Below are 16776 nucleotides of genomic sequence, written 5' to 3'. Positions count from 1 at the left end.
AAATTTCAGATGGATTTTTAAGATGAATGTGCAATCAGCTTCAGCAATTAACTTTAACTTTGCATTCTCTGCAGCTGTCTTTTTAAGAGAACTTGGAGCTTTAACAGAATCACTCACAAAGGAAACTAGAGATGCACTCAGTAGTTTTCACAGTAGTTGTTATAGCGCCACCATCAGGTCAAATAATGTTACGTTTCTTGCATAAGAAGTGAGTGCAAATGTGCACAGACTTTGGTTTCCATGAGATACGTATATAGCAATTGGCAGAACTCGACCAACGTTTGTAGATTGGGCCCAGAAACACTCAAATGTGGCAGCAAATTTTGTTAAAATGGTAAGAAATACCAAAAGAACAAAGAGAACATTTCTACATGTAAAATATTGTCACAACTGAGCAGAAAATCTAGGAGGAAATCTGAGTTTGCCTCAAATGGGTGTGGCCTATTTGAATGGATGCTGATTTGATGACTTATGATTCAAAAGTTATAATGTTATAAAAGTTAAACGTGCATGTGGTTACGACAGCGCCACCATCAGGCTTAACAAAGAAATATTTATATCAAATGTCCTGACCTCTGACCCCTATCAACCTGCCACATTTGATCCAAATCAGAATACAACTGTCTACATTATTGCCGTGGCAGACAGATAGACAGACATACAGACAGGCAGACAGACAGACAGGCAGACGCCAGTGATTACACTACGCCCGCTCGGCTGCGTGCGGGTGTAATTAGCTTGATAGGAACTTAATATTCTTACTGTTTCTGCCAGTGGGACTCTGGAATTGCACATCAGAAACAACACCACCTACAGTGCCTTTGGGGCTGTTCAACAGTGCAGTAATCCTTTGTATCATGAAACATGTCAGGAAGCAGACACAGCCAGCTCGCCAGTAGATTGAGCTCTTCAGGCGTAAACAGCAATGAGAGAGGACAGAGGAAAGAGTGATGAGTGCAGCAGCTGAATGTGATTAAGACAGAGGGGAGGAAGGAGAGCGATTAGGGAATGTTACAGCCAAACACAGTCAAACACACTTATGTACACCTGTGTGTGTACATGCTGGATGTATGTAGGTGTATGCATGTTTACATACTCTAAACATTCCTTATTGGACTTTTGTCTGTCCCTACTTGACAGATGCGGCCGCATCCGCTTTCACGTTTTTCTCCCAGGTTTTGTCACAAAACCTTCCAGGGCATTTTCCGGATATAAAAAAAAAAAGCAATTTCAACCACCCAGTACCTGTGTCGACTAGACTGATTTAAAAAAGAAAAAGGAAAAAAAGGGCAGGCTAGTCGAATCTGGGGTCTCATCTGCAGACAGTGACAAATTTCACAGAGACTCTCATTTTAAGAAACAGTACAGGAGAAATTTGTTCTCACATAACAGAGAGTGGTGTGTGCAGTAATGGTTCCTGGCAGCTTTATAGATGGCCTCACATACTTCAGAGCTACAAAACAAACAAATCATTTCGTGACCCTGGGACAAATCGGGTGAACTTCTAAGCTCCTGGCCCTCCGCTCAGCTTATTACTTCTCTCTAACTGTCTGAAGGATGCCAGCTCCTGTAAAAGGATCCACACAGCTGGTTTACCAGAACACTTTGCACTGGCAGAGGCATGGCAGCTCCCACGTGGCACTAAAGAGGGAATGCAGCTGCACTGGTTTGTATAGAGAAGCAGGATCCCTTTGGGGAAAAACCTAATCTGCTTTACTTAAATTTAGAAATTCGCTGCAGGTAGGCGCCATCATGCCACGACGTACTGTAGCTGAAGACTAGAATTGAATATGAAAGCAGATGCTATTTAAAGTGATAGAACTTTGTGTGATGTAGCTCACACACTTCAGTTCAGTGAAACACATTGCTAAAAGCTGAAGTTATTCATATTTTATTTAAATATGCAGTTTGAGTACAATTATCTATGACATGTGTTACTGTCAGAGACATTTGTCAACAAAGTCATTATGTAAATCATCACATGCATTTTTCATTTGTTTCAGAAATCTGGCAAAGTCCTGATGTCAAAACAATTGATAACAAATGAGTCTTCAGATTCAGTCGGCATGTTTAGTTTCTCATTTTATCTAATATTGTTGTCATGTGTTGCCTACAGCAACAGCTCTTGTTTTTCCGGCAGTGCGTTGTCCAATATCAGATGTGTGGCAGATTTAATGCTGAGGATAGACAAGAAGGAGCATTAGAATGAACTATAAACTAGAAGGGAGGATTTACATTATGTTTGTCTCAATTCTAGCATAAGTCCAAAATGGCATGCATTTGTTGATAACTTTGCGTTTTTGCACAGTCCATCTCTACAAGGAATCAAATAAAGAAACAACCTTGAGCATTACTGTGATTTTTGATTGGTTGATTGGTGATGTTGTGACAATTCAGCCACAGTTTTAGAATGATAACCTTTTGTAATTATGATACATTAATGAAACATTTGGACTGAGTAATGGCTTTTTGCAGGAGGCATTGTGTGCTGTTGTGACGGTCGCACTGAAGGCTCTGAGAATTGCAGCAGTGTTTCAGAAAATGTGCTGCAATTAAGTGGTTATGGCATGATAATTAGAAATATTTGTCGATCCTCCTGATGTTATATAACATCTGATATACAGTGTGCCCACATTTGTTACCAAGCTATCTCATAAGTGAGGCCTTTTGTCTGTGTTTTGTCTGTGTTTGCATTATGCAATCATTATTTCTGACACGTTTCTCTGGATACAGTAAATAATTTATCAGTTTGCCGACTGATGTTCCTGCAGTCTGGGCAGAGATGATTAGGTCTCTTTGTAGCTCTGGTAGTTGTCTCACATTGCTTTGAAAACTTAAATATCCTGATTCCCAGAACTTTTTGGCCAAATGCAGCTAACTAGATTTCACCATGGCAAACCTGTGTCGGGAGAGTTTTGCAGTTTTCCTTCTCAAGAATGTGTTACGTCCGGTTTCATCCTTCTGTAGCTGGCGGAATACAGTGATTCTGCTTTTGATCCTATGCAGGTGAAAGTTTATGGATGAGCTCGTCTGAAGCAGACTTTTTGGCAGACGGGGTGGTGGGGGTGGAGCTGGGGGGCTTCCAGTAATACCCCAGTCAAACCCTGACGCAAACGCGCTACACTGTGGCTTCACATAATTGCAAAGTGTGAGCAGAGACAGTTGGCAGACGAGACGATAAGACAGTGTCAGGACATGTCTCCAAAATGCTTAGTCGGGCAGCCCTCTCCCCAAACGGTAATGATGGTGCGTTAAGAGAGCAGAGAAATATTTCTGACACTATGGCTTTGTGAAGAAAAGGGGAGCTACGCGGGCTCTGGTATTTGTGTGGGTTGTGCGTTTTGGATGCAGACCAGCCACAGTTACAGTGCACCGGGCCGGGACCTACAATTAACAGCGGGCAGACATTTGGAAATATTCCTCAATATGATGATTCAGATGCGATGGTCAGACGTCTTTTAAGTGAAATTTAAGTGATGATTATCGACGTTCCTTGACTGGAAAAATTAGTTATCCGACCAAGAGGTGAATGTTCTCTCAGTAATGATGCTCACATTAAAAACATGAAACCGCAGAGGACAGCCTGCAACGTTCACTACAGGCAGAACTAGAACAAAGCCGGTTTCAGCAGATGACAGGAACGCAGGAAATCAACCTCAGCGCGATACAAACTGTGTCTTGCTCCACGTGTTACCATCTCTAAAAACATGAAACTAGGACAAGTAAACTCCTGAAATAGGCCAGACTGTTAGACTGTAGCAAGAGGTAAAGTTTCATATAGTAGTAGCAACTCTCGTACGTTAGAGCAGCATTGTTTCTCGTCTTGAATGGGTTAGTCCTCTGAGAACCCCCCCCTCTTACGTGGTGTAATTAAGTCGTAAATCTCTTTGATGTATCAAGGTTTGATACATCCTCACAGACTTATAAGAATATCAACTTGGGGCTGAATTATATTAAAAACAAGGAAATGTAACAGTTCAGTAGTTTTCTCCTATTTGTACTTCTCGGACCATTTTACTGCAAATCCAATGAAACAAATTACTTTAGGCAGCATGGAAAAGATCCTTGACTGGAATCGCATGGAAATGTTTATTCCCATGAATTCAGAGCACAAGATGTTGGACAATGAAACAAACCAGCAGAGAGGGATTCTGCTTTTTATCTGTGGTATAATGCGGCGCTGAATCGAGGACACGTTACTGGCTCCCTCTCCAAAGCTAATAGGCCGTGATGATGTCGTTTGGGAACAGCCATGGCCAGAAGCTCGACACAGTGCAAGCCCAATTTCCCTCGTATCAGTTGTATCAAAACACAAATAAAACCAGAGCCTTTGGTCTGCTCGTTAAAAGCTTCCCTGGTTAAATCAGAGGGGAAAGAACCTTTGACAAAGGCAACTTAACTCCTTATAATCAGATCAGCTGCATGTGGGAGGCTTTTGCAAGAGCAAGTTTGTGTATTATGTTAGAATATAAACCATAATATCATTTTAATCATCATTTATTCTGCATCTTTAAGTTATGCGTTTCAGTCTAAAGCAGATGTTTTAGGTTGATAGACCCAGTAGAGGCAGTGGATGGACGGGTTTTTCTATTTTTAAAGGTGTGAGGCCAAACCTATCAGCAGCTATGGGGGTCCTGAGAAAATGCTTTGTATAGCTGCAAAAAAACAGCAGCCAACTGAGGAGATAATCTTCTCACAGTTGGACATGCTGCTAAAGAATGTGCTGCAGGAGATGATGGTTCGGTATTAAGTCGATTTGACTCCACTTTACTGATTCCATGCCGCGCAGTAGAGCCATTCACTCACACATAGCCAAGGCAGTGGCTCAATTCATGGGCTGTGGTTAAGCCTGCACTCTAACAGGCTCTAACTTTATGAGGAAAGACTTGATTCACATTCAAATGAACACTAAATTTGCTAACTTGTATGACCAATGTTGTTTTATATTGCTTTTTTGTTTGATATACTTATCATACATATGTCCCCGCAGATATTTGATCTGGATAATGATGCGGTGGGGCTTTGCATGTACACCTGCCTCACATCTGATATTTTCGGGTTGCCGTCTGACACTCAGATCAGATCTAAGGTGGGGGGTTGTTATGCTGTTAACGCCCGTCTCCTCCTTGCTTCATGGATGAGCTTCAAGTGTTAAAAATGAGAGCTGCTGCAATCTATGTTTTGGGCATGAATGCATTCCAATCGTAGCATCGTAGCATCACAGCATTACAGCATCACAGCATCACGCCTTGGTGAACATTATTTATCTGGTTGACATATTTAGATACAAATTGCACCTTTAGGCAAGGTGTAAATGCCGCCTCACATACGGTACATCTTCATCTCTGTGTGTAAAGTTACCCAACTCTCCGTTTGCAGCTGTGTTTGGAAAAGGTGTGGTTTGACTTGGCCAGTGGTTGTTATTGAGAGGGCATTCACAGAAGAAAGAGGAAGGCGGGGAGGAGGCAGAGGTCAAAGATCAGAAGGATGATGCCCCCGTGGGAGGGAAGGGCCTGATCGGTGTGTTAGGTTAGCCTCCTGTAAGTCCCCTCACACCCACAGACCCCAGAGCGAGGAGTCAGAGGAACGCATATTTACCATTGGGGAACAGCTGTGGGGCAGCCTGGGACTGGACACTCCTCTCCCCTGCATGCACGCGCACACCCACACCCACACGCACGCACACACACATATTGTAAAAACACTGCTTTGATGTTGCATACACTTTATCCACTCAGCTTCTTGTGAAATGTGTTAATGTAAACATAAAACTAAAGCATGGATGTCACCAGGTAACATATAGCCACATATATATATACGCATATTTATATATATCTGCAGCAAATTGAATAAACCATTAATGTCTGCAGGAGGTGACGAATGACACCAGCTTTGTCGCAAAAGGAAAGACAGCCCATGTTTGGAAATGACTGAACAAACAGCAATGTTTACTTTTTAAATCCTACAAACAAACCGATGATGAGAGGTCCTTGTCTAAAACACAAAGGGTGACATCTCAAGGAAAAAGTGTTACCTTGCACCATGCAGTCATGCAAACACATATTCTACACAATGCATACAAAGTGCAGATTTGTTGTTTTTGTGCGAGCCGAGGCATCTGCTAGTTAGTATGAGCGCTGTGAGCCTTGACAGACAGAGCAGTTGGTTAGTGCCGCAAGCTGAAAAACAGGGACAGCCACGTTCACGTTCTTGTGCTTTATGGTGGTTTTTATGGTCGTATCATTTCTGGATTAATGTTGTCGAGATAAGCTGTGATGACAAATCGCTAACAGCGGCACCGACGCATTATTTATGCGCAACAGCGGTATGCCAGTTTAACAAAATCTGTTTGTAGCAAACAGTCGACTTCTGCTCTTAAAGGAAATTTAATTCAATTAATTTTCAATATTAATCAAAACAACTAAAATATACAGATTTTCTTGTTTGATTGGGTATTTTTTTTATTCACTATGTTAGTTTCTTAAAGGCCGAATACATGCATCCTGCATTCATGGTCCTATAAGTGTATACATTCCACACTTGATATCTGCTGTATACACTCCACTACACTGTATACATGTTGGAATGCAGTTGGGATGAGCAAAATGCCAAAAGATCAAATCAAACATCATTCTAATCAAACAAAGGGCCTCTGTGATCAGCAGGGGTACCATTTCAAACATTTTATTCTAGAATAGAAAGTGTATGTATAGATTAATGGGCCTAGGCTGACTTCCACACGTCTTGAACTTGGTGGCAACACAAAACATGCAGTTTACATAGACTGCCATGGTTTATGCAACGTTACACAATCCCATCATGCACCATCCAGAAACACTGCGTCACACCACACCATGCCCAACTCCACGCCATGCTCCAAACTCAGAGGCGCACACAGAGAGACGCACCAGCATGAGTGCATGGACCACCCGAAACGAGGGCGCAGTGTGTTTATGTTATGGGCATACGCATGTAGAAAACGTGCGTGTTTACATGCATGTGTGTGATGCATGCGTGCTAGACATGTACTGGTTGCTAGAGTGGTTGTTTGTATACTTCTGTGTTTGTATTATAAAGTGCATTGATGTGTGTGCCTCTGTGTGTGTGTGTGTGTTAGTAACTCAGATGATTAAAACTCCTGAGCATGTCTGCATCTGCCTGCTATTTGTGAATGTTTATGATTTGCTGTGCTAACAGTGTGAATACTTCCACATGATGTCTGTTCCTTTCTGATCCGTCAACGCAGAAATATTACAAACTAATAATCCTGACCGTGACAGAAGTTTCAGAAAACCAAACTGACTTCACCTCGCCATCGCTCTATCATCCATCTATCCATGTCTGCATGTGTGATGAACGAGTATCCATTTATCCATATGTGCCAGACAGTAGAGATCAATTGAGGTCAGTAGATGAGAGTAGACCAGTATGTGGTAGTAAAGCATGACCAAGCCTGGGTGTGCACAAAATTAAGCAAAATACGAGATGATGCACGTGAAACAACCCTGATGACAGACTGAGATGTGACGACAGATCACTGAGCCATTTCTGTGTGGGTGTCTTGGTAAACAAATCTACCCACAGACACAAACTCTGTGAATTATACTTGTTTCAAAATCAACAGTTATGTTATCAGGAACGTATTTCCACTCTGTATGGTTGCTATGGATACCTTCACAACCTATCGAGCAATTACTATCACCACATTCTGTGATACTGTGATACAGCGGCTGGAGTAATTAGCACTGCTTGCCATGCAGGCGTTTGCCTTTTCTGTCTGAAGACATTTGAAACTTAATTCAAGATAAGAAATCAAAGTCTTGTTCCGAGGCAGATGATCAGCTTTGTGCCTGGATTCAAATAAAAATGACATTGTATCTATACAAAAAGTAATAAAACTATATCCATCTATGTTTTGTTAACAGTTTCAGACCTTCAGCGTTGCTACAGAGCGACATTTGCATGGAGGAAACCCCACGCAGTTTCAGCTCTCACCCACAGTAGCGGTGCAGCGCTGAGGCTCTTCCAATGTTCCTGTCACTCACTCTCCCATCAGAGGTTCATTTGGCAGGTTGTTTGTTTTATTGAGGTTTTATTAACTAATAGCGTGTCTGGGAGATGGAGCGCCCCGGTGTCGACCGCAGAGCAGACCCACAACCCCCCCTCCCCCTCCCCCAACCTCGGTAACCCCAGACTCTGTGTTGGGAAATCAGAGATTTTAACTGGCTGAGTGCGTCCTAATCTGGCACGCCAAAATGTACATTTGCTTAGTCTTGGGAATAAGACGGCACGAGACATATAATTTGGTCGCGGTCAGCTTTGTGGCGTCCCCTTGGCGTGGTCGTGTACAGCCGTAATGACAGGTTGGCTGACCAGACCTCAACGCAGGTCTGGATCTCATCAGCGCTGCGGTAACAAAGGCGACCCAGACACACTGAGCTAATCAGCCACTACCCAAACCAAACTCTCAAACTTAACAGCCACCAAAACCAAACAACCACCTTACCACTCTACTACACGGGACATCGCCTTCATCGCGATGAAGATGCTCACCGAAGCCCAGAACGCCCAGGTGACTAAATCTACTGTAGTATTTGCAGAAATCATTCCTGGCATTTTGGTTAAATAGGCAGAAATATGAAGGCTGGTCTCAAATTTCACCTGACTACTCTCATTTCACATTTGACGACACATTTGAGTGTTAAAATCACACCTCTACTAAATGATGATTACTCAGCTTAAGTCAACTGAGGCAAACACAGATAAATGCCAGTGGAAGGTTAGGGCAGGTGTGTGTGTGAGTTAATCCCAAGGGAGAGAGACAGACCGACTGCATGGCTGCGGAAAGAGAAAGAGAGAGAAGGGAGAAGCCCCTGCAAAAGGTCTGGAGGAGGAAGAATAGGAGCTGAAGCAAGAGAAGCAGGGGCCAAGAGGTTACTGGAGCAGCAGCGGAGGGGGAAACACAGGGAGGGGAGGGGAGGGGGGTCGGGTAGCCTTTTGTCCTTGTATGTCACAGATCAAACAGAAAAAGCTGAGGCGTAAGGTTATCAACCCTTATAATGCACAACTTGCATGATATCATAACAAACCTGCTTCGAAATGATAAATGTGCTTTTGGAAAATGGCTACCGGGTTCATCATTTGCGGTTGCACATTTTGTCTACATCTTCGGCCATTAATTCTTGCCCTTGGCGGTTTTTCCAGGGTAAGATGACTCACCTACACAAGTCTTTCCATCGCTGTGCAGGACGAACTTCATGTGGCAGGAACACTTGGGCCCGTGGTCGGTCTCCTCGCAGATGTGTTGGCAACCTCCATTGCCGTAATTACACGTCACTATCGGAGAGCAAATGGTTACTGCACATAAACTCTACATGCACATCCTCTGCTCCATAAAACACTGATCAGATGTAATATAAAAGACAATACAAATACATAATTCATACTCCTAATTCATATTTCATCACTCTTGGCCAGAGGCACCATTTCATTTAATATAATTTAATTGAAGACCTTGATACACACAGTATTCAGGAGGCTCTGTGTCTTCTACATTCTGCCACAGCAAGTAACTGAATCTCTGCTTATCTACTGAGGCACTGGCTGGTTTTGAAGCCCGGGATTTTCAGGGCAGATTTAGCCGAGGAGGCGATTTGGAATCTCAGCTGAACTCAAACAAAGCGGTGATCCCATACACTCATGGTGGAACAAGAACATCCGTTTCTGCTCAACATCCACCACAGGTTTAAAAATAGAAAACAATAGAAAGAAAAGATGCACGGAAAACAAGGAGGTATGTCTCACCTTGTTTTGTTCAAGGAGAAAAGGGTTAAAAATCTAGTTTCCTTGGCAGCAGATGGAATATTGCTTATTACAGTTTGATATATGAGTCTTTTATGTCTTCAGAACAGCAGAAAGTATTGTCAAGCAATATTCACAAAAGTGTGTGAAATTCAAATCTTGCACATCTGTCAGGGCAGACTGGAGGCTGACACTCATCTCACACACACACACACACGTAAGTATAATGGCCATTTAGGCTTGAAAACCGTTACCGAATTCCATAAGCAGCGTCATTAGAGAGCCACATCTCCATTGAAATGTTTCAGTTTAATTTATGTGAGCACTTTATTCACCTGCCCACATATTTCCTCTAGAGGTCCAAATTTATGGAGTGAAGTAAGAGCTGCATCACGTGGCTGTTTGGGAAGCTTGTGGCAGCAGTGCAGCGATGTAATGCACCAAACTGCATTGTACATATTGCCTAAAATGTTGTCCTGGCAACACAACCTTCTTTTATCCTTTAGATACACAAACCAATAACTGGCAGAATCCAAAAAAGTCTCATGCATTAGCAACAACATTATGAATTAATATCCTGGTCACGTTTTGGTTATGCAAATGTTTCATAGTGAAGTTTGACCAAAAACCTGACTGACACGGGTTGCATGTGAATGATCTGAAGACGAAGATGTTTTGTCTATGTGTGTGCCTTAGCAAATCTCTAAGTGCACGTACGTGTGTGTTGTCAGGGAGACGGAGCATTAACCTCGGCACTTTTAACACACCTGTGATGACAGAGTGAAAAAGAGCACGAGTGAGCCGAGGCTTCCACCGCCGTCCTGTCTGCACCCGACCATCCCAGCGCCTTTTGCCCTTTTCCTGGGCTGTCACAGAAAAACTATAGAATAACACTTCTCCAATCCTTATCCAAACACAGACAAATCCCCCATCAGCCCCGGCCCCAAGCTCTGACAGGACCATCTCTGTTGCGCGGCAACAGGAAGTGTGCGCTGTCCATCAGAGCCGTCCCCTCCAAGTAACCTCCACGCTTACTCTGCTCGGGTAAATTCTTTATTTGATAAACATGTTTTGCTTTACAGGAGCTATTCTGAAGAGGCGTCACGTCTTGGTGATGTAAATGTCAGTAATTTACTCCAAATACTGTATGTTGGAAGGCATTTGGGGAATGAGGGCAATTATCCATCATCGACGTGTTTCCAACCCTAATTATCATTTCAGGAGAAGCCTATAAATCCTCCTGGGTGCATGTGCGCGTGTGCGTGTGTGTGTGTGTGTGTGTGTGTGTGTGTGTGTGTGTATGTGTGTGTGTGTGTGTTTGTGTGTGCGTGTGTGTTTGTGCATGAGGTTGACATGACTTACATTTGCAGTCCTTCATGTTTCGTGTGAGCTGGAATCCAGGTCTGCACTCGCAGGAGATGCCACCCTTCTGTGTCTCCCGACAAATGTGTGCACAGCCGTGATTCTTGTCCATGCACGTGGGTCCCTCCTTTGTGCCGTCTGACCGCGCTGTGACGAGAACACACAGGCCAGGAGAGAAACAGCTTAGCTATTAACCGAAACATAGGTTACACACATACACACACACTGTTTTCAAAGTGTATTCATCATTAGCAGTAGTTTGGTTTTAAGTTAAGAGAAGCACTAATGCTCAAATTCCTGTCATGCACTCTGACCTGCAGTCGCATAAATATGCCTACTGCTGGTGAATGACATGCCCAGTACCCACCTAGAAATATTCAGGCACTTGTTAGAACACGCTGGCTTATGTGGGGGCTATTAAAAGGAGGCAGCCTACAGAAAGGATAAAGCGAGCAGCAGGAGTTGATCCTGTAGACCTGTAATTTTAATTGAGGTAATCCCCATAAAGAAAACAAAAGAGGGACACACTGGAAAGTCCTCAGTTAAATTCTCCCGCAGAGTTCAAAAGGGACGGAGCTAAAAACAGGCCGTCGGTACAAATCTTCATGAGTCATCCAGACTGAAGCACTTCAGCAGGAATGTGACAGAAGGAAGATATTATTGAAACGGGCCCTGCATTATTCAAAGGTTGGCTCAGCGTGACACATTAGGTTGCACCATTTCTGTGTGCATAAATGCCTCATGAAGGGGGACTGCAAACACCCAGGATGCACTTCCGTGACCCTCGCGTCGTGAATTATTACGCAACCCAGGGCAGCAACGATCACCGCTTTTTACGGGAAACGATTGATATTTGATGTGTTGCGAAACAATCGCACCAGCACGGCTCTCAGGCTCATTAATACCCAACGGAATCTCTCTCTCTCTCTCTCTCTCCCTCCTTCTCGCTCTGTCTCTCTCTCTCTCCCTACCTCGCTCTCCCTCTCTCCCTCTCTCTCCCGGTGAACAGGGAGGCAGCGGCTAGCAAGAAGACGTCTCTGTTAATGTCTCATTAAATCTGCTGTTGCGCTGAAGGGTGTTTGGAGGACTAACTTTCTTAATTAGCCAACTTCTTACTAAAGGAGTTATAAATTTAAGTATTTGCATGTGTGTGTGTGTGTGTGTGTGTCTAAGTGTCAACACCTAGTAAAGCTCACGTAACCTTGTGCTCTCTTCCTCCAAAGCCCCAGCGTAGTGCGCCGGTTTTGACAACTGCGGTGCCGTCTTACAAGAATGCCTGCCTGGAGGAGACACAACCATCTTGGAAGAGAGTTATCTTTAATTAACTATTCACATTCTGTAAATCCTTTTACTATAATCTCCTTTAATTAAGCCCTCTTGTTTTCCGTGTATTCTGCCAAACACTAAACCTGCCCTTTCACGCATTTACACTCACGTCCAGTCGATCTATACTCTGAGGTGGCGTGCGATCGGTGATTCCAACCTCACATCGAGTCTGGAAGGTGGTCACGAGGTCGTACAACAGCTTTAAGCTACGTTTGTTCTGCAGACGGGGTGATCGGTCAGACGCTCGGTGCACTGCAGCCCTACAGCTTCTCCCCGGCGCTTTCAGCTGCAAAAGCAAAAAGGAACCGGCACGGCAGGACGGAGTGAAGTGACCGTGAATAAGCATCAACACAGCAGCTGCTTTCAAGTGCTGCAAATTTCACAGCGAGTCATCGGGGAAATTTAAGCAGCACTTGGAATTCCGTGGTTCCTTTCCATGACTTCGTGTCTGTGCGAGTCCACAGCAAGAAACAGACATCTATGAACTTAACAGAGGATAAAATTTCCAACTAAGAAAGCCCACAAGAGCAAAGATTACTTTCTATGGTTTCGTTATGCGTCCCAAAATTCACTCGGCTGCCCCTTCATTCATGTGAAGCCACTCTAACCTATTTCTACAGACCGATCCGTCAATAACATGTCCAGCTGGGGCCAGAACCTGGGCCTTCGTCTCTCTCAGGACCAATAAAAGCCAAAGTGTTGACACAATGGCCCTTTTCTCCAGACCAGGCCGCAGTGTGCAGTTCAGTGCAACAGGCTGCTGAACGCCTCCAGTTTTTATCATTACTTCAGTAAATGATGGGAAGCAGAAAGGAAAACATCCTTTCGTGAGGAGGTGGATGGGAAAATATTTAAAAAAAGCTGTAGATAACATGTGCTTCAACCCACTAAAACAATCTGCTGACGTATAAAACATACCTCTATATGTAGAAACCAATAAAAGGACATCACAGACGCTTTATTGGGCAGAGACGTGGACAGACAGCACAGTATTAAGTCTTTGAATGGGAGACGGAGGCTCTCTAATGGCTGCCAAGGACGGACCGGAGTGGACGGACTTCGGCAAAACAGGAGAAGACTGCAAGTAACCAAGGGCACCAGCGGGAGTTTTCAGGACAGGATGTCTACTCGGTACAGGTCGTGACCCCGGTGCCTGACCCTCAGAGGAGCTGCTGTACCCCTGAAGGCAACACAACCGCATCTGACTGGATTCCTAACAGCAGTCGGGTCGTCCTCTGCATTTGATTGAACGCAAGCAAGCAGATTACAGTTTCTGAAGACTTTTTGGGTAGATTTTTAATTAACTTGCGAGTATGGATTTGCCACCTAGAAGACGACGACTTCCTCTTTACTCTTCAGACGCCAGCGCTTACACAGATGTCCTTTCTTTCACTCAGTCACTCACTCAGTCAGTCAGTCAGTCAGTGGTGTCTTCACTTATCAGCGCTCTGGCAGCTGCTGTCTCGTAAAAATATGCATCTCCACATCTGAGGATTTCTACCTTTCAGACACTGCAGGATTATACGGGACTTTATAGTGTGAGCACCTTCTGGCCAATAAAACTTTCAAAACCACATTGGATAATCTATGTCAGCAAACGTCAAGAGGTAAAAGTCTTCCTGTATCATCTGATCGCATCTGAAACATCTAAATTTGTAGTTTGCGACTTGTATTGACGCTGTTTAGTGTGTGTATATAATATGTTTTTTGTGTATCTGCTGCATGAGTGAGTGAGTGAGTGTAAGCACATGTGGGTTTATGCTGATTTCTATCTAAATACGCTGTTTACATGCCCGCCTTAATCTGAGTTGAATCAAAGTTTTAAAGTGCACGCAAACATCCTGATTGTTAATTGCAATTACATTGTGCAATCCGGCTCCAATGAGGCGTGAAGAGGACTTGAGTCTGCTTTTGCTTCATTTCTGAAGGTTTGACAATTTGGTTTTCATACTAAAGCGTCTAAGAAAATTGCCAGGTAAGGACAAAAAAATAAAATAAAATCACAAGGATTTATTGATGATGGCAGTAGCTGGTGGGGAGACAGTCTGAGTGATTGTTTGGAGCTCAGAGTATCTAAGGCAGGAGCTGGCAATTTAAACTCCGTCTCAAAAGCTGTAGAGCAGTAAATGAACCAGTCATTTCTGCGGCGCTATACTTCTTTCTCCTCTGCCTTCAAAAACAAAACAAACCGCAGTAAACTTGGTAGTCCAGGTTATGACACAGGGAACTGAATTTAATGAAGAAAAAGTCAGCGTGTGTGTCTCTGTGTGTGTCTCTGTGTGTGTGTGTGTGTGTGTGTGTGTGTGTGCTCTGGCAAGGACGGCGGCTTCTAGGTACGCTGCGAACAAAAACATCCAAGCCGTTCAGCAGCTCTCTTCAGCCTTGGAGGCCATGTCGCTGAGAGGCCGTAACAATGCGGCTGAAGTAGCGGAAGGCATGCTGAGGGGTTTATAGTCTGGCCTGAGTGCTACGGGGGGGGGGATGCAGTGAAAGGGGGCCGAGCTGCTGTCATACGTCTTAGAGGGCGGCCCGGCATTAAGTAACTAACAAGTGTTGGTTGCTTACGAACTGAAAAGAAAGGGGGCCCGAGCATGGAGCCACCGCACTATTAAAGCAGCATTCCTTCCTCTTCGATAATGGGCCCTTAAAAGTTTTAATAGGAGGATAAAAACGTCAACGCACGGAAAAGAGAATGAGAAAGAGCTCGAACCGGATCGCGCCGTCGCTGAGCTGCGCCGCAGATGGTCAGGGGGAGCGACCCGGGGCAGTCGAACCTCACTCGGTCAAGGGAGAAGCTCATCCCAGAGAATTCCAAAACTCCTTTCGACAGGGAACACGCAGAGACGGTGAAGTGTTTCTGTTTGGGTCCGAACCACAGGACAGAGGCATAACCAACCGGACAGACACGAGCCGATCATAACGTCTCTATAATATATCTCCCTCCTGAGGTTAGAACAAAGCGCCTACAGCTGAATATAAAGTAAATATAAAGAAATACTTCTGCTAAAAAGTGAGATGTGATGTACCTGTGCTGCTGAAGTGTGATGTAGCATTTTCTCATATTTTTATCCACAACATAAATTTTGCCGTCTTCACATGAAATTATAAAGTCGCATCTCCAAATTCTTTAAAGTTAGCATACTGATGGTGGAGTTTAAGCATCAAAACAGTTTAACAGAATGTTATTTCCTGCTCGGCAAGGTGTAATCCTTCAATGTAAAAGCATATTAAAAGAAACAACACATTCACAGCAGCGAATCAAGTAAGAGAACAGCGGCTCCTACACACTGCCAACACGTCTCGTCTCTTCTGCTAGATTAGACTCAGTGTTGACAGTGTTTAGGAGCTGCACAGGTGCGCACAGACTCTTCTTCTATCACATTAATATTGTACCTACACAGAGAATTCTTGTAATAGTATGATGCTACAAGGATGAAGCCTCAATTCCGCTCAAAGCAGGAAGAGCATTTCTACCGTCCATCACTATGGCACCCTTCACCTGCCAATACTGTTTACTATTAACGTCAGTGTGCAGCACTGTGTGTGTAACCGGTGCTGGCATGCAGATTGGTGTTGTGTGCCTGTGGATGCGTGTAGTTATGTATGTGTGTGCGTAAAGACATTGCATTTGCATAATGAATGCATGTGGGTGTGGGTGTGTTTGTGTGTGCATGCCTCTGCCCATCTGTGTCACTAACAGTTGTGCAGCACCTGCTGAGGATGTTCCACGCTCCCCTTCACTCCTCACTGTATCAAGGTCACCTTACTTTGCATTCCCAGAGGATCCAGACAGCCACCCAACAGTGCAGGACACACAGTAACACACACACACACACACAAGCTCCTTTGCATACCTATGCAAATAAAAGGATGTGCGCTATCTATTATGGAGGTACGGGAAATCCAAGATGTGTTATTACAGAGCTGCGTTCTTTCCAAAATCTTCAGAAGGCAGGCGTTTGTCTCTGCAGAGCTCCGTCTGGCCCCTTTGGTTGAAGCTACGACAGCAAAGTGTGAGTGGAAAAACCCCATTGGCACTCCACAGCCGTCCACAGCAGCACACTGGCCGGCCAGGTTAGAGATGGCCTTCAACAAACCCGCCAGCAAGAGGGATGCCCGACTCAAATGAGGGACGGAGAATTCAGTGGCAAGGCAGCCAACATTTGCTAAAGCCCAAGCCACTGATGTATATTTGTACAGGGGGGAGTGGGGGGAGGTACGGGCCTGTGAACGTCTGCACAAAGAGGGAAGATGAGTCGACATAATATAGCAAGAAGCGAAAAGAAG

General features: G+C 44.2%; 1 protein-coding gene across 2 annotated transcripts in view; it reads right to left on the bottom strand.

The window, feature by feature from the left end:
- scube3 (signal peptide, CUB domain, EGF-like 3) overlaps window positions 1-16776 on the bottom strand; it is a 59498-nt gene that overhangs the window by 13207 nt on the left and 29515 nt on the right. Inside the window, exons 5-7 of one of the 2 annotated variants that reach the window (XM_076167095.1) lie at window positions 11164-11310; window positions 9220-9336; window positions 5599-5646 (exon numbers count right to left, since the gene is read on the bottom strand). In XM_076167095.1, the coding sequence (XP_076023210.1) occupies window positions 5599-5646; window positions 9220-9336; window positions 11164-11310 (312 nt within the window). The remainder of the gene's footprint in view (window positions 1-5598; window positions 5647-9219; window positions 9337-11163; window positions 11311-16776) is intronic. The other variant, XM_076167096.1, reaches the window with a different exon arrangement.

The sequence above is a fragment of the Genypterus blacodes genome, unplaced genomic scaffold (assembly GCF_046128005.1).
Source record: "Genypterus blacodes isolate CSIRO-AG114 ecotype Tasmania unplaced genomic scaffold, CSIRO-AGI_Gbla_v1 ptg000156l_1, whole genome shotgun sequence".
NCBI lineage: Eukaryota > Metazoa > Chordata > Actinopteri > Ophidiiformes > Ophidiidae > Genypterus > Genypterus blacodes.
The sequence above is the reverse complement of the archived record's forward strand: the minus strand, read 5'-3'. Positions and strand labels throughout refer to the sequence as shown.